Source organism: Amphiprion ocellaris, chromosome 12 (assembly GCF_022539595.1).
Source record: "Amphiprion ocellaris isolate individual 3 ecotype Okinawa chromosome 12, ASM2253959v1, whole genome shotgun sequence".
Classification (NCBI taxonomy): domain Eukaryota; kingdom Metazoa; phylum Chordata; class Actinopteri; family Pomacentridae; genus Amphiprion; species Amphiprion ocellaris.
The window spans coordinates 28,417,721-28,443,506 of record NC_072777.1 but is presented as its reverse complement, the minus strand read 5'-3'; the positions used below and the strand labels follow the sequence as shown (position 1 = coordinate 28,443,506).

At 39.3% G+C, this 25,786-nt stretch overlaps 3 protein-coding genes across 4 annotated transcripts; all 3 read left to right on the top strand.

Annotated features, from left to right (window-relative positions):
- Positions 1 to 224: 224 nt before the first annotated feature.
- On the top strand, positions 225 to 7,612 carry paplnb (papilin b, proteoglycan-like sulfated glycoprotein). Its single transcript, XM_023278707.3, has 13 exons — positions 225 to 347; positions 570 to 649; positions 1,020 to 1,129; positions 1,298 to 1,358; positions 1,452 to 1,554; positions 1,859 to 1,989; positions 2,544 to 2,861; positions 3,155 to 3,331; positions 3,414 to 3,564; positions 3,651 to 3,728; positions 4,218 to 4,374; positions 4,489 to 4,567; positions 6,878 to 7,612. The coding sequence occupies exons 2-13, from the start codon at positions 593 to 595 to the stop codon at positions 7,154 to 7,156; spliced, it is 1,701 nt and encodes a 566-aa protein (XP_023134475.2). The 5' UTR covers positions 225 to 347; positions 570 to 592; the 3' UTR covers positions 7,157 to 7,612.
- Positions 7,613 to 8,488: 876 nt separating this feature from the next.
- Positions 8,489 to 11,634, top strand: erh (ERH mRNA splicing and mitosis factor). The gene is made up of 5 exons (XM_023278701.3): positions 8,489 to 8,648; positions 9,092 to 9,179; positions 10,575 to 10,695; positions 10,796 to 10,913; positions 11,452 to 11,634. The coding sequence occupies exons 1-4, from the start codon at positions 8,646 to 8,648 to the stop codon at positions 10,896 to 10,898; spliced, it is 315 nt and encodes a 104-aa protein (XP_023134469.1). The 5' UTR covers positions 8,489 to 8,645; the 3' UTR covers positions 10,899 to 10,913; positions 11,452 to 11,634.
- Positions 11,635 to 11,883: 249 nt separating this feature from the next.
- Positions 11,884 to 24,201, top strand: smek1 (SMEK homolog 1, suppressor of mek1 (Dictyostelium)). 2 transcript variants are annotated; one of them, XM_023278700.3, is made up of 15 exons: positions 11,884 to 13,025; positions 13,233 to 13,288; positions 13,387 to 13,485; positions 13,621 to 14,238; positions 15,138 to 15,215; positions 15,339 to 15,455; positions 18,017 to 18,133; positions 18,220 to 18,351; positions 18,848 to 18,950; positions 19,065 to 19,223; positions 19,362 to 19,531; positions 20,400 to 20,539; positions 21,108 to 21,298; positions 22,136 to 22,347; positions 23,011 to 24,201. In XM_023278700.3, exons 1-15 carry the CDS (start codon positions 12,884 to 12,886, stop codon positions 23,134 to 23,136), a joined length of 2,460 nt encoding a protein of 819 aa, XP_023134468.1. In that variant the 5' UTR covers positions 11,884 to 12,883; the 3' UTR covers positions 23,137 to 24,201. The 2 variants fall into 2 exon arrangements, with proteins under 2 accessions (XP_023134468.1, XP_023134467.1); XM_023278699.3 differs by having other exon boundaries at positions 20,397 to 20,539.
- The last annotated feature ends 1,585 nt before the right edge of the window (positions 24,202 to 25,786 follow it).

Sequence of the window (25,786 nt, the reverse complement as noted above, 5' to 3'; positions counted from 1 at the left end):
TTCTGCAGAAAATCCAGTTTAATTCCTGATCATTGTTTAAACTGTAAAACATTTCTGATAAATATAACACACGATGCAAACTATACCATAAATCTCACAGCCTGGGGAACATTCTGCTCCAAACCGAGATCACACCTTGTATTTGTCAGAAACTAAAGTAAGAATCTTTTGGTTAAAGAAAGCTGTGTGTCTCAGTGTGGTTGAAATCTGACACTTTGTGGGCTGTGGTGCTGCTGAGCTGAGAGGGTGAGAAGATAGAAAGCTGGATGTCAGTGACGACTTTCAGTACTGAGGTGCACATCCCTCTGTGCTCCTGGTCGAGTCATCAGGGAACTCTCTTCAAGAAGGTAAGACCAAATGAAGATCGTGTGGATTTGCTATCAGCATGTTTTCATCTGTCGTTGCATATTTTCTACATTTATTACACATTAGATAAGGAATCACCAGGGGCATCAAGGAATTTAAGAAACATCTGATATTCATTCATAAGTTAATATGATTATTGTTTGTATTAAACAGATGTAGTTGCACACAAAGTTGACTTATTTAGTCGCTGTGTTCATCACTAGTTCAACAGCTGGATCTGATCAACATGAACATCCTGCAAGTCCTGGGACTCCTGCAGCTTCTGGCTGTACCTGCTCTTACAGTGAGTCTCACTTTGACCAATATTCATAATGTTCTACTAATTGCATGTCAGTATCTGTTATTATCCCATACGGATGGAAACATGCTCAGTAAAATAGGTCCTAAATCTCAAAATAAAAAAAGCTCAGTATTTCCTTTCTGACACGTGACGGCAGTCATGCTGTTTGTATGTCACACAGCAGGATTATACAGACGTTATGCAACATGCAGGAGATGGTTTGTGGCTAAATGTTCCAGCTTCTATTTTAGAGTCTATAGCATGCTCTTGGTGTGCCGTAGCGGTTCGTGGCGAGTTCTGATACAGTGTATGAGAGTACTTTATGTTCCAGAAGCTGAGTGAAAAAAAAGCTGCACTGTTCCCTTGGTTTTAGCTGACACGACCAACCCATGACTACTGGGGAGAGTTCGGACCCTATGGACCCTGCAGCCGAACCTGTGGCACAGGAGTGGCAATGAGAGCCAGGAAATGTATTACCTCAAGGTAGGATAGTTGGTGCAGAAGCTTTATCAACTGTGACTTGTTGGAATAAGTGACAGAAATTCCCATCTAGAACTCAAAATACAAATTTTACGTTATTTCTACATCTTTCACCTTCTTTTATGCTCAGATAATAACCCATCAGCCTGTATTCTCTCTTCTCTCCTACAGGACAGATGGAGGACATAACTGCATAGGATCCTCTAAGTCCTTCCGAACCTGTAATACACATGTAATTATCTTTAAATCCTTTTTTGCAAAAAGGCATGTACAAAGCAATAATGTGTCATGTATTTTATATAAATGACATTTTCTGTCATTGGAGGAATGCCCAGTTGGATCAAGGGATTTTCGAGAGGAGCAGTGCTCCCAGTTTGACAGAGTGGACTTTCAATCAAAACGCCACTCATGGGTGCCTTACTATGGAGGTGAATAGTTTATTATAGACTGTACAGTCACGAAATCTGCATTTTGAAGGAATAATACTTTTAAAATTTAAGTATGTTACCCTATTTGGAGACAAACAGGTGTCAGGATTTAGCAAGTAGTCAGAGGCATAACTGTCTTCTGTGAGTAGCAATACTTGGGTTGGGTTCTTTTTCTGACCCTCATTGTCCTGTGACCGGTCCAAGATACAAGAAACCTTTCACTCTCTAGGAGACATCTTTTTTTCTTTAACCACAAATTATACACAGATAACATGTTGTGACTTCCATGCCTTTAACATTTCAGCAACCAATCCATGCGAACTGAACTGCGTTCCAAGAGGGGAAAATTTCTTCTACCGACACAGACCTGCAGTGGTAGATGGGACACCATGCTACGTGGGCCGCACCGATATCTGCGTGGATGGCGTCTGCAGGGTGAGATTTACGTAAAATAATTAAAATTGTTCATTTATCTAATATGTTTTGCCTTCTTGTAATTGTTAGCTATTATTTATCCAAGAAAAAATAACCAAGCTGCTTTACAGTCACACGTTCTGTCCGTACAACCAGTCTGTCATTGTTGTACCTTCAGTAGCAGTATTATTTTGTCAGGAATTACTGATTTGATTTACTATAAATCATTTAAAAGCAAATCCCAGCTGAGCTTTACTGTACATGATAATGTCAGTGCAGAGTTTGACACCAAAAGGCTGCTTTCAAATGCATATTATAAAAGTGGAAGAAGCATCTGTGCTCAACTAAAATCTTAAACTTCTTTCAAAAGAATATTGGATGTTGACATACTCTGTATTTTCAATGTGGGGTGGTAAAGTGTCACTTAAAAAAAAACAATTCATTATTCAATGCAGAATTTCTGGCTGGGATTCTGCGTTAAACAACTTCTTCACTTCTGTGAACTGTGTTGGTTTATTGAAGGCGGTTTGCCCGATAAATTCAGACCTATTATGGATCATTTGCCCTTTTTTCAGATACTGACCCATGGAGAGTTTATGGGTTTGGATGACGACACGAACTCTGTTCACTCCGTCGCTCCTGTTGTTGTCGCCCCTCATCCAAGAGAGACGCTCACATACATCTACAAAACTGGTGTCTATGGAGAGTGCTCTGCCACCTGCAATAGGGGCATGCAGTATCGTAGCGTGGAGTGCTGGGTTCAGGACCACTCCAACCCCCGTGTGGTGGAAGAGACTCATTGCATTACCCAGCGTCTGCAGAGACCTGCAAGTCAGCAGGCCTGCAACATGCATCCATGTGCTGCAGAGTACAGCGTGTCCAGCTTCAGTGTGGTTTGTATCTTACTACAGAGAACGTTTCTCTTATAATTATACACTATTACTACTACCATACCATAATCCAAATCACAGTAAAATGCAGAAAATGCATCCTAATCTATGTCCACTTTTGCTGCATTTTGCAGTTTTCCAAAGGGTGGGAAAAACTGAAGTTTATGATCAGTTTTCAATCTGTTTTAAAGAATCAGTGGCGCAACAAATGCAATAATAGTAGTCTTAGCTATAATTTCATTTCACAATCTTTGGCATCAAAATTGATATGGTAATGATAAATTCATGTCATTTAGTGTTCAGTGACCTGTGGTGAGGGACAGCAGACGAGGGAGGTTCACTGTGTGGGACAAGGAGGTGAACGCCTGGCTGATCATGCCTGTAGTGGACTGACAAGACCTCATGCTGTCCAGGCGTGTCGTCGACCTGCCTGCCACACACACATAACCTGGCATGTGACAGAGTACGGACTGGTAAATGAAGAGAAAAAAGGTCTTTTATACTGCAAAAAATGCCATTTTATCCACACACTACTGTCCTCTCTTGTCTCTCCAGTGCACTAGAAGCTGTGGTGGTGGTGTGAGAGAGAGGAGGGTCAGCTGCTTCGATACAGATTTGAACCCTTACCCAGACTCTCGCTGTGGAACAGCTAGCAGACCCATTTCTGTGGAGACGTGCAACTCACAGCCCTGCCCCGGAGCACAGAGTGAGCAAAATCTGAACTATCTATAACCCTCTTTTGTTGTCATTATTTGTTCATTTTCTGTTGCTAACAACCTTGGTTACCTCTAGTGGTCCCAAGTGTGCAGGACCCAAGGGCAGTTGAAAGCACCGTGAGAGGATTTGTGCCCCATGTTCCAGAGACTTCAGGTATGCAGAGTATGTTGAGAATGTTGTTAGGGAATTGTTATTCTCTTTCTTTGCATGTTTGAGCATGCAATAATTTTATATGTGTTTATAGTGTGTGTAGACAAAGCAGCAATAAAATGATGCAGAAAGAATTTGAAAAATGAATGCACAGCCAGTTATCTCACTGTAGTTATTGTCACTCAAACATTATTTTTGAATGAATATTTCTTCAGGCAATGGAGAAAACGTACACTGACTGTATCTTGTAATTGCTGCTGTCTAGGCCATGATTGCACTGTTTTTGTCCTTTACTAACAAACACAAAGCCCGTACTGTTTCTCATACCTTACAGCAAATGGTCACATTCAAAATCTAAAAAATACCCACCGTAAACATGCCACATGTAATTTTAAACCTTCTAAAAAAGGATAAGCACATCCAGTATTTTTACAGTTCCATGGGATATACAGTAACGTTATGTTTGACCTTGTCTGTGTTTACTTGCTGTAGCTCAAAGACCAGACCCAAACATGGTGTACGAGCCCTACCCTGGTGTGGTGGGTGCTCACTGTGAGCAGTCATTGTACGGCTGCTGCCCTGATGGTTACACCTCTGCAACTGGACCTAGACACCAGGGCTGCTCACAAGATGACTGTGTTCGCACCAGGTAACATGCTTCCTGGATCCTATCCTTGTAACCAGCATAGGACATCAATTTATGAGAGGCCTATAGGCTTAAAAAAATGTTTCCCACACTGAAAAAAATACATCTTTCACTCAGGTTTGGTTGTTGTTTGGATGGAGTGACACCAGCTCGTGGATTTGGAAGGACTGGATGTCCTGAATACCAGACGACTGTGGTAGGAATTATATATGTTTCCTGTCTCATTTCAATGAACCTATTGTTAAATAATTCAGATTATTACTGTTGCAAGTTGATTTTACAAGTCAAAATCAGTTTGCTTTTTAATGAACTTGTTATTTAGGCTATTAAGACAGTTGTATAATAATTTTGTGGCACTCAAGAAGCTCTGGCAACCAAAGTCATGACATGACAGCGTCTGGATTATCTTGACTTGACCTTTAAAAGTTGCATATATATTTTTAAATTAAGAATTAAGTTACAATCAAGTTTGCTGAGTTTCATAGATGTGAATTTACCAGATCTAATGGAAGACTAACTAATGAAAAGAAATGAGGTAATTTCCTGGAAAGGATCAATAAAGAATCTATCTAAATATCATTTGTATTTGTCAGTCAATCCTAAACATGAGTTGTTCTTATTAGCTGTCAATCAGAATATGTCATTTGATATGTCTAGCAGAAAGGGGAAGAGATTTAAACTGAAATAAAGTCAACCTTATACACTTTGAAGAAACCAAATGCTAGATATGTTAAAAATGTTTCTTAAATTTAGCAACAAATTAGAATAAGACTAGACAATGTCTCTCTTATGCACAGTTTTGGGAAATCTGCATTTGTGTGATCTATGCTTATGTTCAGCCTGCCACAATGATTACATTATCAATTCATCTAGAACAGAGTCAGCGTCCAGATAATTTTATTTATTGTCTTAGATTTGTGCTTTTATTTTTTGATGCTCTTTATTTGAGACATTTCTTACAATAATTCTATAATTCCAATATTCGGATATTCTTAAGAATTAAGGATCTACTTATCATCTTAAAATTAAAAGACTAACTACATCAGATAATAATTTGTCCAAAAAGCTAATTATTGCGACAGGTGTACCTCTTACTCAGATATATTATACTAAAGCAATATTCATAGCATGTGGACCAACTGGACCAGAGATAGTGTGATTTACCTTTCGCTGTCTGAGCTCTGCATGCCTTCATTTCTTTCTCTCTCTGAACTCTTCCTCCTCCATCTCCTCTCCGGGATGCTCTTCCTCCTCTCTTCTTTTAGGCTGGGAAAAGCTGCTGGTGGTTCCCTTCCTCTTCATTCTTTACTGTCTCCTACAAGAATCACACTGACTTAACTATGTTTTTCCTTTGATAGTCTTTATTATTAACTATAATACAATCTGATGTGTACAATTTAAACCTTTAAAGCGATACTTAACATGTGAATGTTTTTTCAGCTGTAAACTAAATGATATGACTGTACTATGATGAAACACATCAATGTTGGTGTTATTATGACCTTGACACCAAAATTATAAAAAAATAAAAAAAAACAGCATTAAACAAGCAGGATGTAGTTTTCAAACAGTCCATGAAAACCTGGTGTGACTGGGGGTTTGGTTACACTTCAATGTCATGTAAAGTCTTAGTGAATGTGTGATTTCTTTTGACTTACAGTCTGTTGTCAGAACCACAGGTTGTAATTATCAAAAAAAAAGAAAAACTTCCACAGACGATCCCCCACCATCCTTCTGTGGCTGTTCTCTAACATTAGCTAGCTACAGAAGTAAAAATTAGCAAGCCCCAGGCTCGCTGGAAACCGTGGCTCGTCTCGCAAGCAAACACTTTATGTGAATTTAGACACTATTAGCATTTAATACATTGTGAACAGTTATATTAGCATGTAGTTTAACCCAGTTTAACTAGTGTCTTACTGTCACGTTTTGCCGGCCACACCGAAGTCCAGCTGTCATCCACGTGATGAGGTCTAAGAGCAGCTCCATCAGGGGGGCGTGTCACCTCGTATCTGTAGCAGCATAGACTGTACAGAACGTGACGTCTACATGGTGCATTCGAAAGCACTCGGACATCGGAGTTTCACTCGTTATTCATCTTTCCTGGACTTTCGCTCTTTACGGCCGGCCACAACCTTTCATATACATATTTTTGAATTAGATCGTTCACAACTGGGGTAGCAGCCGGGGTGGCAAGGCATCTTCTAGGGGTGGCAGTTGCCACCCTATGCCACCCCAGTAGATCCGCCCCTGGCTCTGACCCAATAAGGTATGAACAATGGACCTCTGAAGGTGTCCTGCAGTATCTGGCAACAGGACACTGGTAATAGTTCCTTTGGATCCAATGGGTTTGTGGGGTCCCAAGGTTGAGCAGAAGACTGCATTGTAGCGAGATGATCAATGTTATTTATCTCATCTGTCAGTGGCTTAAATGTTGTGGCAGATCTAAATTTACCGGACAGACAAGTAGATTTACTCTTTCTCTCTTTATCTTCTCCTCACTCAACAGGTATCATCTCCTCCTGTTGCTCCACCTTCTGGTAACGTCTGCTCTCTGCCTCGTGATGAGGGCCCCTGTGATACCTGGAAGGTCCGGGTCTACTATGACTCTGTTGCTGCCAAATGCACCGAGTTCTGGTACGGAGGCTGCCACGGCAACGGCAATAACTTTGTGTCCCTGGAGGCATGCCGAAGACAGTGTGCAGGAGGGATGAGGGAACCTGCAGTCTCACCACACAGAGACACCCCAAGACGAGGAGCACTCAGAAGCATTCTGAGAGCATTCTGAGAGCGAGGGCATAACCATGTTCAGCAACAATACCTCCAATAAATGGGATAGCTAATGTGCCCCCTCTATGACTATCTATCTATCTATCTATCTATCTATCTATCTATCTATATATATATATATATATATATATATATATATATATATATATATATATATATATATATATATATATATTTAGATATATGAAGACACAGACAATCACGCATTGTAACACTAACCATTTAAACATCTGAAACAGTTACAAAGATAACCATTATACCTGACATAATCACAGCTATTGGCTCTAATTACACTATCTTTTTTATCTTTGGAATATTCTTTGTAGAGATCATGATATTCATATGTGTATTTTGCCTTATGGTCAATGACTAAAATAAAACAATGTCATCGTGATTACCCAACTTAAGTCATACATCCAATAAATACATTTTCAGCTTTCTGGTAACTTTGAAACTGTTGTGATGCATCTCTGTTATCATCTGCTCTTGCAATGCTTTGAAAAAGTGCTGTCTAGATGAATTTGACTTTTTGTCTCTTTAGTTAAAATATTGGTCTGTTTATATACAACACAATTATAGGGTCTTTATGTAAATGACTGCACTATTGAAGTACTAGAACTCTCTTTTTTGTTATTTTATTCTTCAACTTTATGCTTTGACCCAATTACAACTCTGAGCCAAATTAACTTACTTCTTCACAGGTATTTGACAACTTTGGGCAACTGCTACTTTGCAGATTAGGATTTCACATACAGAACATAGATCATGGCCAGTTTCTAAACTATTACAAACTATATCAACCATCTACAACAATAAAATGCTATGCAGGAATTTATGCATAAATAAAAATTACCCAATATTCATTCATTTATTCAACCTTTATTTAAACTCACCTTGGGACACTGAAGTAAGGAGGCCTTACTTATAGACAAAGAGGACACCTGGAAAACAGTAACAGTTGAACACTGAAAGGCAAAGTTGCTGAAATACTAAAAACTTTAATTAGAACATTTAAAGATGTATCAACTAAAATAAGAACAATTGGAAATAAAATAAGATGAAATTTAAAGCTGGAATTGATCTAGGAAGAAAAAGTAAGGATTTACCATAACATAAACATATGTATTATTTTTTCATATTTTACAAATGATTGCATGCTTCCATTTGAAACTGATCTAAATTAAGGTCTTTTTTCATAGAGTGTACTTTATGGCTTTGCAATTTTTGCCTGTTTTTTTCACGTCCAACAAAATTCTTCTAAACACGAGTTTAATTCGGCATTTTCCAACACCAGACTTATATTTTGAAACCCAAAACCTTACTCTGAAGGCGCCTTTCTCTACATCCTGAAAAGGACTTACTTCATTTCCTTGAGTATTTTTGATCGAACAGCTCCATCGCACGGGGAGTTGAGTGGTGGTAAACAACGATTTTTTTTGCACTTTTGCATCTCCAACAAACAGAGAGGGCCTGTAGATAACACAAACATGGTAAGCGTGTTTTGTTTCACGTTTTAGGAGGTAACTATTACCAGTATTAGCCACATTAGCTCACGTTAATCTATCATTGCTAAGCTAGCAAGCTGCGAGGCTAACGTTTACTGCTCTTGTCAAACACGTATTTTGTGCCATTTCTTCTGTCGCTATAATTGTGTATTTTAATATTAGCATGTCCGTTAGTAACATTTGATTGTGGAGCCTAAATATGGATGAATTAACTGTATACAGGACGTTTTGTATAAGACTAGCCGTGGCGTTAAAAGTCAATGGTCTGCTGCTGACTGACGAACATAAACCCGTTTGAAAATGACTGAGAAGGTTACTCGTATTTTATTAGCATGAAGCACAGAAACATCCAGTCGACTGGAGGTTATTCAACGTGAAAAGGACAAACTGCATTAGTGTGTGTATTAAACCTTATTCTTCTTTTACAGTCGCACACAATTTTGCTTGTCCAGCCGACCAAGAGACCAGAGGGCCGCACATACGCTGACTATGAGTCCGTGAATGAATGCATGGAAGGTGAGTCTGTGCAATTTTCTCTTTACGTTTGGCTCATTTTTAGGCTAGAACTACATTAGCACATGAAGTTTTATTCTATTGATTGTGTAGTATTATACCTTTATACACTCACCTAAAGGATAACTTGAGTAATTTCTGTCCTAGTCAACAAGTAACCATTAAATAATCAAGTTAATAATAAATTGATCCTACTCACAAGTCCAACTGTGTATTCAAAGTTCAGTTTCACACAGTATAACAGCAGTCACTCTGGAAAGTAGTTTGTGGTAAGTGAATAGTTTGTCAGCTTTTTCTGAATGAACTGTGGAATGAAGAAACATGAAATCTTTCGAATTGAAGTGGCCAAGTGATGTGCTTTTAATGGGTTTTGGACATATTTTGACCTCTATTAAACAGGAGTGAGCTAAATCAGACAGAGAATGAGGATCAAAACATTATATTGGAGTTGTCAATGACATTAGCAGAAATTAATCACAAGTTTTTAATTTTAGCATACTAATGGAGTCACATAATACTAATTTTATTTGTATAACACCTTTCAAAACCAAGTTACAAAGTGCTTTACAATAAAATGCGTGTCAAATGAGACAAATAATGAAAGTTATTTCAAATCAATAGATTCTAAGAATGCAATATAACAAGATTAAACTAGTTAAGTGAAATTTTTCTTTTAATTTTTTTTTACAAAATACATTCAAAACAGCAGCTACTGCATACAAGTAAATAAAAAGTGTTTACAAAGTATGTATAATTTGAGTGTGAGGAAACTGAATGCTTTATAATTCACTTGGATTTGAGAGTATAATACATGTTTTGTATTTTTCGAGCTTCTAAAAATGTTTATTTCTTGGTTATTGAATGGTATGTGTAGTGTGTGATGACATGGCACAAAAGATTCATGATAAAATATCAAGTATATTCTTTTTACATCATGTTAGTCCATCCAAGCACAGAGTCCCTTTTATCGCCATCATTTTGCTCAAAGTGTTGAAATTAATTAATGGCTTGTCAAGGTTTGTACATTCAATTTCACAATTAGATTCCTTTTATAATACTTTATTTATCCTGTCAATTAAATTCAAATAACTTTATTTTTCCGTTAGGAACTTCATTTGTGCCAGAGCATCTGTACGTCTATTGAACATACAAGTCATGTACACGGCAGCATAACATACATAATAAGCACAGGCAATATACTATACCTTTAATGAAGGCTGGCTGTCAGGGGGTTATTGACTTTACTGTGTCTCTGATGCACCTATTTACAGAATCAAAGCTGCTATGCACATTAAGTGAAGTTTAGTGTTATCTTTAGCATTTTACCTCTTTTTCTTTGAACCACAGCGCTGGATATGATTTTCATTGCAGTGATTATGTTCTGCACCTCTGTTCCAGGTGTTTGCAAAATGTATGAAGAGCATCTAAAGAGGATGAATCCCAACAGTCCCTCCATCACGTATGATATTAGCCAGTTGTTTGACTTTATTGACGACTTGGCAGACCTGAGCTGTCTTGTGTAAGTATGATTTGGTGTGTATGAACATCAACCTTTCATGGAGGTGTGTTGAATACTGCCATTGAAAGTTTTTTCCTTTTTCAAATTTTTGTTTATTCAGGTACAGAGCGGACACTCAAACATACCAACCATACAACAAAGACTGGATTAAGGAGAAGATATATGTCCTGCTGCGACGTCAGGCTCAGCAGGCGGCAAAGTAGAGGCATCGGTGACAGGTTGTCCTGCTACACACACACAGGAGTTTACGCTGCACTACAATTACACAGCGTCTTATTGATCTGTGTATAAGGACAACACTGTACATTTGACAAGGGGGTTGTTTTCATATTACATTATACATCAGGAAAAGAGGGGGGTTTGAAAAATGGGAAGAAGTGTTAAATTTTGGGCTTTATACTGAAAATGAGCCATGTTTGGCAGCATAGGTAGGTTTGTATTTTGTTACACTATCACGAGAAAATGGGCTAATGGCTACAAGGACTAACTTATTGATCGAGAGATATCCCTGCTTGAAGAAATTCTCCACAAGCCAGATCAAAGCATCTATTTGTCAGACTTTTAGTATTTTGCTTCCCTAAAAGTTATGTGACCTGTTTTTGTTTATATATATATATATATATATATATATATATATATATATATATATATATATATATATATATATATATATATATATATATACCTACCTTTACTGGGCTGTTGAATTTGAACATGCCGTGGACTTTAAATACAACAGATTTTTTTTTTGTTAAGGTGTGAATACTGATGCCCTCCTTACACCAACTCATCCCAGGAGAATAATTTTCAACATTTCATCTGTTGTTCTTATACCACCCTGATGTGAAGTTGTTTTTGTAAACATTTTGTTTTGTGCAGTATCTGATTTAAACTTTCCTGCTTTCTTTCATTTTAAGTAAATAAAACATTGTTTTCTGAGTGGTCTCCGTTGTTACTGGTAGCACAATGAGGAATACAGTTTTCTGCGGGATGTTCTCAGACAAACACTGACACAGACGGGATGTTTACTGGATGGTAAGTTGTGTAAAAAGTATGAGACAGATGAGTGTTGGAACCTCAGAAAGAGCATCTGATGATCACTATTAGAAGTAACATCAGGGCCTGCAGTGTTACTGTCTCTTTAAATGTGGCGGGCTGCCCTGTTGTTGCCGTGCTGGAAACCCCGTACTGACTCTGAAGGGACCCAAGATGGCTGAATACTCACGGGGGGCACTTAGCAATTATCTGAGCAAGACGTCGGGAATGAATGGCAAATAGCAGTATAATGTAAATCGTAACATTGAAGTAATTATATGACTCCAGTGCGTTGGTTTGCATATTTTTTGGGATGCATGAATAAGGAAGGAGAGAGTGGTCTCTCCGCGGCCCCGAGCCAGAACATGGCGGAACACTTGGGGAAGAAATAGCAGCTAACGCTAGCTAGCTGTCGTATTATTAAAGGAAAAATAGAAACCGCTCCAGAGTTAAAAACGTGTCCGTGGTCCGCAAGTATGAAATAATGTTACCGTTGCACAGCTCTGGTCAGTTCGCTTCAAAATGTGGTTTAGCGTTGAATGTGCGGAGCGTAGGCAGTTAGCGTAGTGAACTGGTCAGGTCTGATAGCTAACGTATCTGGCTAACGTTACATGCAAGCGTACAAAGTGTACTAATAAGCAGGCAGGGTGTTTTGTGAGCCAGTGACCGTAACAGTTGGGTTTATTCTGAATACTCTTCTCTCGGCTGTGTGCTGGGACTTTGTAATGTCTATCAGCCCTTGTTTTGTCGATTAACGCCTTAGCTAACGTCAGTGTCCTCCGCTCTGTAAATTAGACTGTCGCTAGCTTGCTACAATGGTCTGTGCGCTGGTTCTGCGTGGCGCTTCGCCTGTAACCCTGGCGAGATAAGTTGAGGCAGCTCTCCACGAAAATCGGATATTGTAGTAGTAGTAACCGCAGAATCGATCAGCGAATCCTACTGGATCCTCGACCAGGTGTTCTACTTTTGAGCAGCTTCAAAGAACTGTTGTCCCGACTGACTTCCCACGCAAGTTAAGTCAGTACTGCATTGTAGAAGTGAACAGGTGTACTACAAACGTGAATTGAAGTTGTGGCGTTACTAGGTGAGGCAGACACCCCGTAAAAGCCAAGAAGGTCCGGGAGGGAGAAACCGGTTACAAGCACCTGCCAGGATGACGGACACTCGGCGACGAGTCAAAGTCTATACCCTCAATGAGGACAGACAGTGGGATGACCGTGGGACCGGACACGTCTCTTCGGGCTATGTGGAGCGTTTGAAAGGGACGTCTCTGCTGGTGCGAGCTGAGAGTGATGGTAAGTGAACAATCAAACACTACAGGAATAGCCCTGCCAATTATTAGAGCTCTTTGATGTAATTGATTACAGTTGTAGTTGTTCAATAACTACAAACAATGCACACCCATTTTAACCAGTTGTATCACCGGCCTTGGATGTAATTCTTATTTGCGTGTAGCTAACCTAACCTACCCTCATGAACTGCCTTTTTATCCAAACTGACAGGTTCCCTACTGCTCGAGTCCAAAATCAACCCGAACACAGCCTACCAGAAACAACAGGTCAGTACGAAGCATAGTGCAGTAAACACAGACATTAATTTGGATTTCTCCTCTGCTGTATATTGTTTGGTATATTGCTTTGTTTTTCTATTTAAAAGGACACATTGATAGTATGGTCAGAGGCTGAAAATTATGACCTGGCACTCAGCTTCCAGGAGAAGGCAGGCTGTGATGAAATCTGGGAGAAAATATGCCAGGTAACTGTACCTCTCACCCTCTCGTGTGTGTGTGTGTGTTTTCGTCTGCTCCATCTGTGCATGCATGCATGGACAAGGATGTCAAGGGTTTTGTATTGTATCTTATGCCACTCATATGCTTGTCTCATTGTTAAGGTGCAGGGAAAGGACCCTTCTGTGGACATTACACAGGATGTAGTGGACGAGTCTGAGGAGGAGCGCTTTGATGAAATGTCGTCGCCAGGTCTGGAGTTACCGCCATGTGAACTAAACCGCTTGGAGGACCTGGCGGAGCTTGTGGCCTCGTCACTCCCATCACCACTGCGACGTGAGAAACTGGCACTGGCCGTGGAGAATGAAGGCTACATTCGGAAGCTCTTGGAACTGTTCCGCGTGTGTGAGGATTTGGAGAACAGAGAGGGACTGCACCACCTGTACGAAATCATTAAAGGCATCTTCCTGCTGAATCGCACTGCACTCTTTGAGGTTATGTTCTCTGACGAATGCATCATGGACGTCATTGGTTGTCTGGAGTTTGACCCAGCACTGCCGCAGCCACGGCGGCATCGAGAGTTTCTCACTAAGACAGCCCGATTTAAGGAGGTGATTCCCATCTCGGATCCTGAACTGCGTCAGAAAATACACCAGACGTATCGGGTGCAGTATATTCAGGATATGGTGCTGCCCACACCCTCTGTTTTTGAGGAAAACATGCTGTCCACCCTGCACTCCTTCATCTTCTTCAACAAGGTGGAGATTGTGGGCATGCTACAGGTGAGATAGGCAGACGTGTTGTAAGGTTTGCCAGTGATAGATTTGTTAGTTTTTTCATATTTAAGAAGTATGTATGCCTCACATTTTCACTTTTATAAAATCTCTCACAGGAAGTGAAACAAATGTATATGAACACAGGATTTTCAAATGCACAAATCCCTAAAATTATCAAAATCCACACACAGCAGAATTTCTTTTTTCAAATGGTGTTTCAGTTCTGAGGCTTAAACCTTACAGTAATTGTAGGATTGTACATAGCTTAGAATACCCAGTCTGAGATTGTTTGCTAGTCTTTTATGGTCATGTGACCTTTGTGTTTTTGTACTGTGTCAACTCAGCAGTGTTTATGTATGACTGTCTCCATAGAGATAGAGAAGTGTTGGGTAAATCAGTTATGCTGCGCTAGAGGAAAACTGAAACGGGTGCACTGTTGACTCTGGTACACAGTGTTGTGTGGCGTTCTGAAGTTAAACACTACTGATACGGACCTTTTCTTCCTCATTTTCCATAAGGCACTCTTGTCAAGCAAAGGTCCAGATATTCACTAAGCAAGCGTTTTATTTATTTATACTAGCATTAGACATATTTGAATGAATAACATATACTGCATAGATTCTTAAAAAAGTAAAAACTAAATGATTGGTTTTGATTCGGGATTGTGGATTTAAGCTAAAGATACATTTTTAATGACACTTTATGCGACACTATTTCTGTTCTTCAAAATGGGTAATTGGAAAGCGCAGTGATTTTATTTTTATTTATTTGCGTGTGACTTGCACCACAAACAACAATTTTGATAAGATAAATTTAGCACAACTGGAAATATGAGGGTCAGTTTTACCCTGACGTTCTGATCATCTGCTCACTGCTTTACATCTCCCCTTCCCTTTTGATGTCAGGATGATGAGAAGTTCCTGACAGACCTCTTTGCACAGCTAACAGATGAGGCTACCGATGATGACAAAAGACATGAACTGGTATGCCAGAAATTAATCAGAGGTTATATAACAATACTTCTCTTAAATACAGTGCTTTTCTTAAATACTCTGTTTCTCCTTGCTATCCTGTTTCATGGAGCTATGTTGCTTTATTTTTCCCAGGTAAACTTCCTAAAAGAATTCTGTGCATTCTCACAAACGTTACAACCTCAAAACAGAGACGCCTTCTTCAAGACATTGTCAAACATGGGCATTCTACCTGCACTAGAGGTCATACTGGTGAGTGTCGTGACATTAAACATCAGAATCAAGTTCATTGGTTATTTGGTGGCTCAGATGTACAAATAGTTTGGCATTTGGTGTCAGTGCCTTTGGTAGTGGTTCTACAATTTTTGTGTTTTTTTCAGTCTGTTGAGAAATTCATTAAGGACAGTTAAGGGTCTTCTGGAAGAAAAGCAAGAAAGTAAAGCAGAAACACTGCAATATCATCAGTGCATGTATTAATTACCTAACAATGCCTGTTGCCACACATTGTGTACAGCACAAGAATATCTTGTTGAGGAAGCAGAATCAGACTCCCTTATGGTCGCCATTACATAGCAATATGTTGTGACTGAAGAGATGATTTCGTTATTTGTGATTTGGCATGCAGCGCTTGCTTAACAGAATGACACTGACAGTTTTAGTTGCTAATTTAAGGGTGTTTCAGTACTGTCTCTGTTGTAGTGTCTCATATGAATCATGACTCTGCATTTTTTTCTTGTAGCAGGAAAAAAAACTTGTGCTATTATAAAGCAAAGCAAACATTTGGTTGCTCCTTATAATGTTAATCACTGAGGCTTAACATAGAGAGAGGATACATAGAGTAGTTGAGTATACACAAGAATGAAAACAGTCATCAGTGTTGCTGCTGCAGGGTACCATGGTATTGTTTGGTCTAACAGTGTAGATGGGAACAGTTTCTGGTTTTGGGTATAGATTAAAGGAAAAATCAACACAGTGGGATAGTGAGGTACTGGGCTGCCACATCCGCTTCTATGCACCTTGGCATTGAAGTGTTTGGAAGTCTACTGGAGAGGTAGAACAGTTTACTTCCATAAGATCGTTCCTCATTTGATGTTTTGATGATGGTGAAGGAGAATGCAGTCTTGATGCATAGTTGCAAAATCTTCTGTAGGTGTTCAGTTGAGTTGAACTTTGGTGGTTACAAATCATGCGTGTAATTCACATCATTTTAATACTTAAAATTAAACTATTAGGTGACCACTTGTGCCTTATGGATAGGGGCGTTATCATCCTTTATTCATGTGAACCCCACTACCCAGTGGTAGGTCTGAAAAGCATGTTATCTTCAATACATTGCTAAAATTTCCCCATTTGTCAGAGCCAGAAACTGTTTTAAAAAAAAAAATTAAATAAAAAACATACACACAAATAAATGCTGGATTTTTATCTTTCCGAAGGTCCTCGAACTACACATCTGTGACTTGCCGTTCCATCATGATAATGATTGAAATCTAAGCTTAAAATCATGTTATTTCTTTGAAATCTATTTATTCTACATGTCTCATTTAAAAATTTGACTTAAAACAGACGGATTGTACTCACCAGGTCTTGTAAAAAAATAAATTCTCAATTGTAAAGCCATCAGTAACTCAGTCATTAACTACAATCTGTAGTTAATGTTCCAGTTTTTTTAGTGTTTAGCAAATAAATCAAAGAAACTGAACTTAAATTTTTCTCCTTTATGATTTATGGAAATATAGCTTTGTAATACTGCACAAAATTATTTTTAACTTGTGTTTGTGTCTACTTCTAGCCATGGTTGTGCTATTTTCTTAGGGGTGCTAATACACCCAGAAGCTGCTTGGATTCAGAGGGTTAAGAGACTACTCACATCAGGGCAGAAATATTTAAGGATATAATAGAGGCCATCACACAGAATGACTTGATTTGCATTGCTCTATAAGGAACAAGTGAACCCTAACCATGACGCAAAAGGCTGCAAAACATTAAACTAGAGCTACCGGATCCCCTTATTGTAGGAGGTCATGGGTTCAGATTTTTTCTTTTAATTTGTCACTCATCCGTATTTACATTCAGAAATGTCTGGGCCAAATTCCCGATCATTTAAGTGTGGATGTGAGTCTTATCTGGATGTCAGTTTGAAAAATATTTTTATGCAAACTTAATATTGTGCATTCTGCAGTGTTTGTAGAAGGTTTGTGTGTGAAATGATGAGTTCACCACCTGAAAAGAGGGAATGCTCGTATTCATTCAGTACCTTGTTAAATTCACAGATATTGTATATTACTGGTTGTTAAAGGGATCTGATCACAGGTTTACAAAATTCACTTTGAAATGACAAATACTGACATGTTTGTTGTGAACACAGAATGTGTTGACTTGATCTACAGCTGATTCAGTCAAGAAATTACTTGGTAGTTCTCATGAAGATGAGAAATTTTCTATTGCATCCCTCCTTTACTGTCATGTAAAAATCAACAAGGTTTGTTTTTGATTCTTCAGTTTCAGTTTTTACACATCACTGGAAGCTGTTATTTTGCTCTTGTTATTCCAGTGTATACAGAAAACAACAATCTATTTGATACAAAAGCAGAAATTAAGAAAACATTCACATTGTTCTGTGAAAAACAATCTAGCTGATTACCCTGCATCTCACAAGCATCTAAAGATATAACTAGTAATATTCCTTCCTTATACCTGACAGTGTAACTCATTGTCCTGTTTGATTAAAGACCCTCTTTGGTTAAAATTATTTCAGATTTCACTTACACTGACTAACACTGTTTTTTTTTTTTGTTTTGCTTCCCAAACAGGGAATGGATGATGTCCAGGTGCGTGGGGCAGCCACAGATATCTTCTCTTATCTAGTGGAGTACAACCCCTCCATGGTACGAGAGTTCGTCATGCAGGAGTCTCAGCAGAATGATGATGTGAGTATGTGTATGAAGACAATTAAAGGAAATGGTGTTCCTGTATCAATCAGGTGGATATAAACTAATAATTATTTCCCTTTCAGGACATCCTCTTGATCAACCTGATCATAGAGCACATGATCTGTGACACAGACCCAGAGCTTGGTGGAGCAGTGCAGCTAATGGGTCTGCTACGGACTCTGGTGGATCCAGAGAACATGCTGGCAACAGCAAATGTGAGTTCATATGTCGCATCTATACACATCAGTTTCTATTGATATCGACTTGTTAGTAAACTTCAGCAGAACTCTTGATGTGTTGCCTGCTAAATTCTGTTCAATCAAATTGTATCAAACAAAAACATGTGTATGGTCCACTCATTTCATTAAAGATGCTTAAAAAAGAAACAAGGTAACACTTCATTGTGTAATTAAGAGTGGAAATTGTCATGTCTTCTATACATGCAAAAATAATATTATCTGTCTATGGAAGTTTTTGATTTGAAAAGAACAGCATTAGTCATATCAGGAAAAAAAAGCCATCTGTACTGACTGATATTCCTGCTAATCAAGTTACTCTCCAGTAACTGAAAAAAATGGTGACACCACTTTAACGGGTTGGGCTACAGAGCTGCACCTTCCCTGTTTTTTTTGTGTTGGGAAATGTGATAACATTTGTTGTACATTTCAAAGTCATTCAAGTAAGTAAACAAGTGTTTTCTTTTTTTCTCAGAAAACGGAAAAAACTGAGTTCCTGAGCTTCTTCTACAAGCACTGTATGCATGTCCTGTCAGCTCCCTTACTGGCCAACACCACAGAAGAAAAACCTAGTAAAGGTACTTCATGTGTTTCAGCTGTGTTGTGTGTTGTTTATTATGTATATCTATTTGTATATAAGATTTAGTCAACGGGTGTTTTATTTTGCTTACTACCTTCCTTCCCTGTTGTAGATGATTTTCAAACATCCCAGTTGCTGGCCTTGATTTTGGAGCTACTTACATTTTGTGTCGAGCACCACACCTATCACATCAAGAACTACATCATCAACAAGGATATTCTCAGGAGGGTACTGGTGCTTACTGCCTCTCAGCACGCCTTCCTGGCACTATGTAAGTCATATGTATCCTCAGCTAGAGCTTTAAATCTTAGTATTTGTTAGCTATTGCTGCAATAAACTTTTAAAAGTCTATTTTAACGTACATTTAAAGAGTTGAGTTCAGTAATGATCTGTATGTCTGTATGCACAGGTGCCCTGCGCTTCATGCGGAGGATTATTGGTCTGAAGGATGAATTCTACAATCGCTACATCATGAGAAACTTTCTCTTTGAGCCTGTCATCAAGGCCTTCCTCAATAACGGCTCACGCTACAATCTCATGAACTCAGCTATCATTGAAATGTTTGAGTACGTCCGTGTGGTGAGTATTCCCTCCACACAGTTGCCAGTTATCACAACATTGTTTGTGCCAGAAACGTAGTATTTACACAGACGAAGTGACACTAAATATTCATTTTGCAAATATCTCATTTGTTCAACATTTCCACTGAGTACCAAATAATGTGTCTACTCTTTTCACTTGTGCAGTCTGATAGATCAACAAATCTTTGCAGCAGTAGATATAATATTTCACTTGAAAATGTCCGAGTATTATTATCAACATATAAAGGACATTTTTGCCTCTGGGTCATCGCAGGTTTAAGGAACATATTTTTTGTCAGTGTTACTACTAATTTTATTTGTTTGAAACAGTTGATTTTCTTCCCTGTTCGGTTGCTTGTGAACTTCAGCAGTTTGTTAAACCTGTACTGAACACAAGACCTTTTGAAGCCAGTCGTGTCTTACAGTATTGTAAGGATGATTTATGGCTGACTAAAGTGCATGAACTGATTTACTGGTTTCATTCAATGTGAATATAAACTTCAGTTGTTTCAGTTCTTGTTTATTTGTCTGCTTCTCCATTTAGCCAAGTTATTAGTCATCCAGTCAGTCATTTTAATATGCACCTTAGGTGTACTTTATTTTTGATTATACGAAGAGATTCTTGCAGATTGTCAACCCACATCATTAAAATTGAGAACTTTTAAGCCATACAATGTGTTATCTGTTTAATTTGCTTGGTGTAATCGGCCCTCTCTGTTTTTCTCCTCCTCTGTACCTCATTCCACCTCTTCCTCTGCTCGTCCTCTGTCCTAAACTCTATTCCTATCTTCTTTGCTCTTTCTTAATTTTCCTCTCCTTCTACTCTATCTTTGTTCTCCGCTCTCACCTCCCATTGCTCCCAGGAGGATGTGAAGTCTCTCACAGCTCACATAGTAGAGAACTACTGGAAGGCTCTGGAGGATGTGGACTACGTCCAGACATTCAAGGGCCTAAAGCTGCGATATGAGCAACAGCGAGAGAGGCAAGACAACCCCAAATTGGATAGGTAAGAAACCAATGCTGCAGCCTATTTTAGTTGTAACATGCCCTGCACTGACTATCTAAAATAGGTGTTGTGCTACAGGTTTACTAGTTAAACACAACTAAAGTGACAGTGTCTGAGATTGTGTAATATACCATTTACTCATTTATGACTCTGATAGTAAACAGTCAGATCAAAAAGTGAAACTGGACAGAGCGTATCTCTTAAGATTGTTGTTGTGATGGGACAACAGCCCTTGTCAAACAGCCCATTGTTCCCCTCTATAAACAATGCATTGCTCCCATGTTTTATTTATTTATTAGTTGATCTGCAATCCTGAAGGAAGTTCAAGGTCATGTGAATTGTACGGCACCTTTTCAAACAAATGCTGCTACAAACGTTTCGCTATATATTTTTTAAAATTTTTGATTGTCGTCTGTGTTTGTACCAATTATGCATTTAGTGTTTGTGTCTCACATTAAACAAAACTTACAAATCACAGGAAGTTGTTAAAAACACCTGATATGATACGTTATCAGAAAGTATCTGCACAGTGTGTAGAAATCACTGAGCTGTGCATTATCTTCTGCAGCATGCGCTCCATCCTGAGGAACCACCGCTTTCGCCGTGATGCACGAACGCTTGAGGATGAAGAGGAGATGTGGTTCAACACAGATGAAGATGACCTTGAGGACGGCGAGGCAGTGGTTCCTCCCTCTGACAAGATGAAGAGTGAGGAAGATCTCATGGAGCCTATTACCAAGTTCATGGAGAGAAAGAAACGTACGTATGGGAAACTGTTGTTTTCCAGTTTTTTGTTGTGAAAACTGTTGAACTGGAGAGATTCATGTGGTGTAGTTACTACAGGACAGAGTATTTGAGCATATTGATGGATGTTATTTGTTATGCATAAATGGTTGGCTTTACAGTGACTGTATCAGATTTAAGAAGATATCGAGAGGATTAGAGCAGCCAAATTGCACCTGAGTAGGAAAAACTTCTGAACTGTACTGTTGTATGATTCATGTTGTTTCTTTGATATAATGCAGTGAAGAAGCTGAAAAAATGAGGAGGGTATAGAAATGCTAAACTTATTTTATACTAAATAAAATTTGGCTCATTGTATATTTGAAACTGGCAGATGTCTAACTTTGAAAACATTGAACAAGATTGTGATTTGAGTTTTACATGTTATTTGCCACTACTACTATTTTGAGATGATGTTTTAATACTGCTTTAGACTTGTTCATGGCAAATGACCAGTTCTTACGGTCATCATTTGTCAGTGTACAGTAAATTTACCTCCCCCATTGAGCTAAGTGGCACATGTGAGCCAAAGTACTAAAAATACATGTCTTCATGATGCCTTTATAGTGGCATGTGCAGAGAACTGTAGTTGTGTTGGTTTGGTTTAGCAAGTTTGTGCCTAGACACACCGAGTCACTGAGAAGTAATTAAGTAAATTATCTTTTCTACAGTCACACAAGCACTGAAAGGGGAATGTGTCTTGTCAAAGCTGTTCCAATTACAGACGACAACATTATATTCATCCACAAAATAGTATAGAACTTGCATTGATAAAATTACATTTCTTGTTCACTTTTTCTTTTCGACCCCCAGTGAAAGACACAGAGGAGAAAGAAGTATTGGGGAAGTCAAGCTTGTCAGGAAGACAGAATCCCAGCTTCAAGCTCTCCTTCTCCGGTTCTACTAAAACCAGCCTGTCCAGCCCTCCTTCATCTGCCTCATTGAACCCAGGGTCCCCGGGATCGCCAGGCTCTCCAGGCTCGGGGGCACGGAGCTCACCCTCCACCACAGCTGTAACCACTAGGGTATCTGTCAGCATTTTTTAAATCAACGTGTCAGTCTTAAACTTTAGGACCCATCTGTTACAGTCCAGCCATCTGAAAGTTCCTCCCCAGTGCTGCTTATTGAGAGTGGTAGTAAGAGTTGTAAGGACAAAGCCAAATGTTTGCACAATGTCTGTTCTGTGTAGAACACATCTTAACTGAAAGGCAGCAAGAATTTGGTGAAATCTGAGCTCTAACTATGAATCTTCACACGTATTCTGTTAATTTTCACACAACTCCCACCATCTCTGTTGTGTATGAAAAAAAACAGTCCTCAACGAGTGTGCTGTTGGACTGAATTGATTTTGCTCTTGCTGCCTTTATTTAGACAGTGAAAAAGGAGAAAGATTAACAAAAGCACGTGATTTACAGGTCAAGTACATTTACCAAAAATGGCAACATCACTGTGCACACAACAAGGCAAGCTAACATAAAACAATGCACAAAAGATCCAGACAAGAAACAATTGTAACGAGTTGCAAAATACAGACACTTTTTGGAGCAGGTGGCGGATAAAGAGACACTGAATAAAGCAAATGTTTAAAACATGGAATTGCAGCAGAATTAAGCTAAATTCCAAAGAAATAATACCAAAGTGTGACAAAATGACTAAATTTTATTTTTTTTGTTTCTTGTCTGTTTCAGGGAGGTTTAGTGGGGGGACTAGTAGACTATCCTGATGATGACGACGAGGAGGAAGAAGAGGAGGATGACGGGGAGAGTAAAGAGGACCCTCTGCCACCTTCAAAGAAGTCCAAACTGAGCTCCTAAGCAAGCGTCACTGTCTCAGCTGGTGCTCCGCTCAGACAGTTCCAGCAGATAGACTTCACACAGGAATGATCAAACTTGTAAACAAATTGAATGAATGAAAGCCACCCCTCACCGTCAGCGGGTGGCCAAAAAGAGGAGCAGACTGAAACGGATACGAAGCCTCCTCAGACTAGCCCAATTCATACAAGTGCCAATCAGGAGACCGGGAGTGGGAAAAACAGTCCGAAAAGTCGGAACAGACGAGTGAAAGTTGGGGGAGGAAAGATCTCACTGAGAAGATCTTCAGCGGACTTAGACAGTATGAGACGAGTTGGAGTTTAGTAATTTAGCATCTGGAGGAAAAGACCACATACTAAAACACATGTACACGCAGACTGAAATCCTAGAGCTCACAGGCTCGGACCATAACCTACTGCCCCCCCCCCCCCCCCACTCAGGGAAGGACATCACAGCGGCTCAGACGGGTCGGCCAATTCAGACCCAGAACCACCACTCGCACCCCCTTACCCTCCTCCTCAGAATCCTTCCTGTTCCTTTCTACTTCTTTTCTCCTCTGCTGTTTCTCCCTCTCTTCGTCTGTTGCTTTTTGTCCCCTTTTAAGTTAGTATATAGGACCAGATGGGAGACAGCACATGGCGAAGAGCTGTCCTTGTTGTCATTTGATGATGTCATCAGTGTCGTTGTTCCTCAGCGGACGTTCTTTCTCTGAAGAGAAAAAAAGCCAGCAGTTTCTTCATTGTTTTCTTTTTGTTCTCTATTTGTCTCTCAATCTTGATCCTGTTTTTTGTAAATGACAACAAAAAAGACCTGCCTTTAAATGTTCAGGACGTTTTCAGTCACACTTGAACAGGTTTTTAAAGACCTCAGTAGGTGAGTTAGTTTTACCCTTTTTGCCCTTTGAAACTGCAGATTTTTTGGAGAATTTGTAATCCCGTCTTGATTAAAGATTGAGTGGAATTCTAGATGTGATGAATTTTGTCATATCTTCTCATTTTTTTTCTTTTACATGAGTGTACACTTAGTTGTTCAGAATATTTGGGACCATTAAAATGATCTTTGCTGTAAGATGTCCAATTACCATTTGTCCTAATAACTCAGTGTTTCTTTGCTGCATCTTACTTTTAATTAATCGGTCATGGTGCTTTGCCACTACAGAAAGACAATCTTGTATTTGTAGGACATACAGTTCTGTTGGGTTCAGTATGGTTCCACAAACTATAAGGCCACAAAACACCTTATTTTGAAAACTGAAGAGTTATTCCACATCAAAGCAGCATATATTTGAATAGTGAATGAAAAATTGCTGTTATTAAGCTTTCAAGCTGCTTGTTAAACAACATGAAAGCATGTCAAGTAGTTTTGTGGAACCATAAATATGTCTTTTCTTGCCCTTCCTTTACTTGTGGGATTAATTTTAAAGAAATGCCTTCACATTCTAGATACCTGTTGTAGCGCCTAATGCTTTTTGGAAGCTCCTCAGTTGCTGTTGCCCTCATTATCCACCAGGTGGCGCCCTAGGTCCACAAGAGAATTGCTCAGCGGCATAAATTGTGTTTCCTCGTGAGTGACTTTGCTGTTCTTAGGGTAAATGTGTGTGGTACGGTGTAGTTATTTACACTGAAAATATTTAGTGTTCATTTGAGCACCTGTTCTTGGATAAGTTCTCCATAGTGCGCATATTTCTGTTTTGGTGCTGCTTTTTGTCATACTGTTACAATTAACGTGCTATATTGCATTTCTTACTGTGTGGTTTACAGTAACACAAAAAGATAGTAGGTAGACTCTTGGCTTGAAACAACAAAGAGGACAAAATGTCTAAAAAAGAATGACAACATGATTATTTTATTAATTTCAGAATTCAGGCTGAATATTGAAGGGCAATTTTCCAAGTAAACCATTAGAAATCCCTCATCCTGGGATAAAAGCAAGACTATGTTAAGGTAAAGGGTTACTTTTCAAAGTATAATCTTTATTTAGATAGCTATGAGTTCCTTTGCCAGTTCTATATATTTACAGTACCAAGTTTTGTTTTGATTACAATTACTGTTACTTAGTTTGAGAGCAGGTGCTGCTGACATGCCTTCCAAAATCTAGACTTTCAGTGTCATTACTGAAAGCCGCAGCTCTCTGGTAGACTTGAAAGTGTTTGCTTGTGTTGTTTTGTTTTTTATGTCGAGCGAAAATAGTTTATGAAAAATGTCAGCACCTCCCAGCATATGCGGTCACCTCAGTGGGAGTTGGAGTACAACCCAAAAACAAACAGCACCGAGGCCACCAAGAAGTCACTGTGTTGTCCCTCCAAGTGCATTGTGGCCTTCAAACATTGCTTATTAATTAAAACCCAACAGAAGAGGATCACTCGGTGCTCAGCGTGCAGCGAGAGCCGTCGCACAACGCCTATTAAGGCTCCCATTCACATGAAAGCCATCTCCAGACAACAGCAGCTTTTGAAGAGCAGCCCTCCCTGCCAGCCTCCGTTTGCTCCTCAGCAGGAGTGTGGCAGAGTGTGTGTGTGTGTGTGTGTGTGATCTCCCTCTTTGCCACTGGAGAGGCCAGCTTGCTCCTGGTGCCAGCCACAGCTCCACCAGAATGCCGGCTCTGCTCCCGGTGCCAAGTCGCTCACCCGGCTCTGCCCGCCTGTATGTCTGCC

Excerpts from the sequence above, each read along its gene's own strand:
- smek1 (XM_023278699.3), top strand. The coding sequence starts at position 12,884 with ATGACGGACACTCGGCGACGAGTCAAAGTCTATACCCTCAATGAGGAC. Across the intron at positions 13,486-13,620 it reads TCTGGGAGAAAATATGCCAG|GTGCAGGGAAAGGACCCTTC; the intron begins GTAACTGTACCT and ends CTCATTGTTAAG. Across the intron at positions 18,134-18,219 it reads AGTCTCAGCAGAATGATGAT|GACATCCTCTTGATCAACCT; the intron begins GTGAGTATGTGT and ends TTTCCCTTTCAG.
- erh (XM_023278701.3), top strand. Across the intron at positions 9,180-10,574 it reads CGTGAATGAATGCATGGAAG|GTGTTTGCAAAATGTATGAA; the intron begins GTGAGTCTGTGC and ends CCTCTGTTCCAG. Across the intron at positions 10,696-10,795 it reads GCAGACCTGAGCTGTCTTGT|GTACAGAGCGGACACTCAAA; the intron begins GTAAGTATGATT and ends TTGTTTATTCAG.
- paplnb (XM_023278707.3), top strand. The coding sequence starts at position 593 with ATGAACATCCTGCAAGTCCTGGGACTCCTGCAGCTTCTGGCTGTACCT. Across the intron at positions 1,359-1,451 it reads TCCGAACCTGTAATACACAT|GAATGCCCAGTTGGATCAAG; the intron begins GTAATTATCTTT and ends CTGTCATTGGAG. Across the intron at positions 3,565-3,650 it reads GCCCTGCCCCGGAGCACAGA|TGGTCCCAAGTGTGCAGGAC; the intron begins GTGAGCAAAATC and ends GGTTACCTCTAG.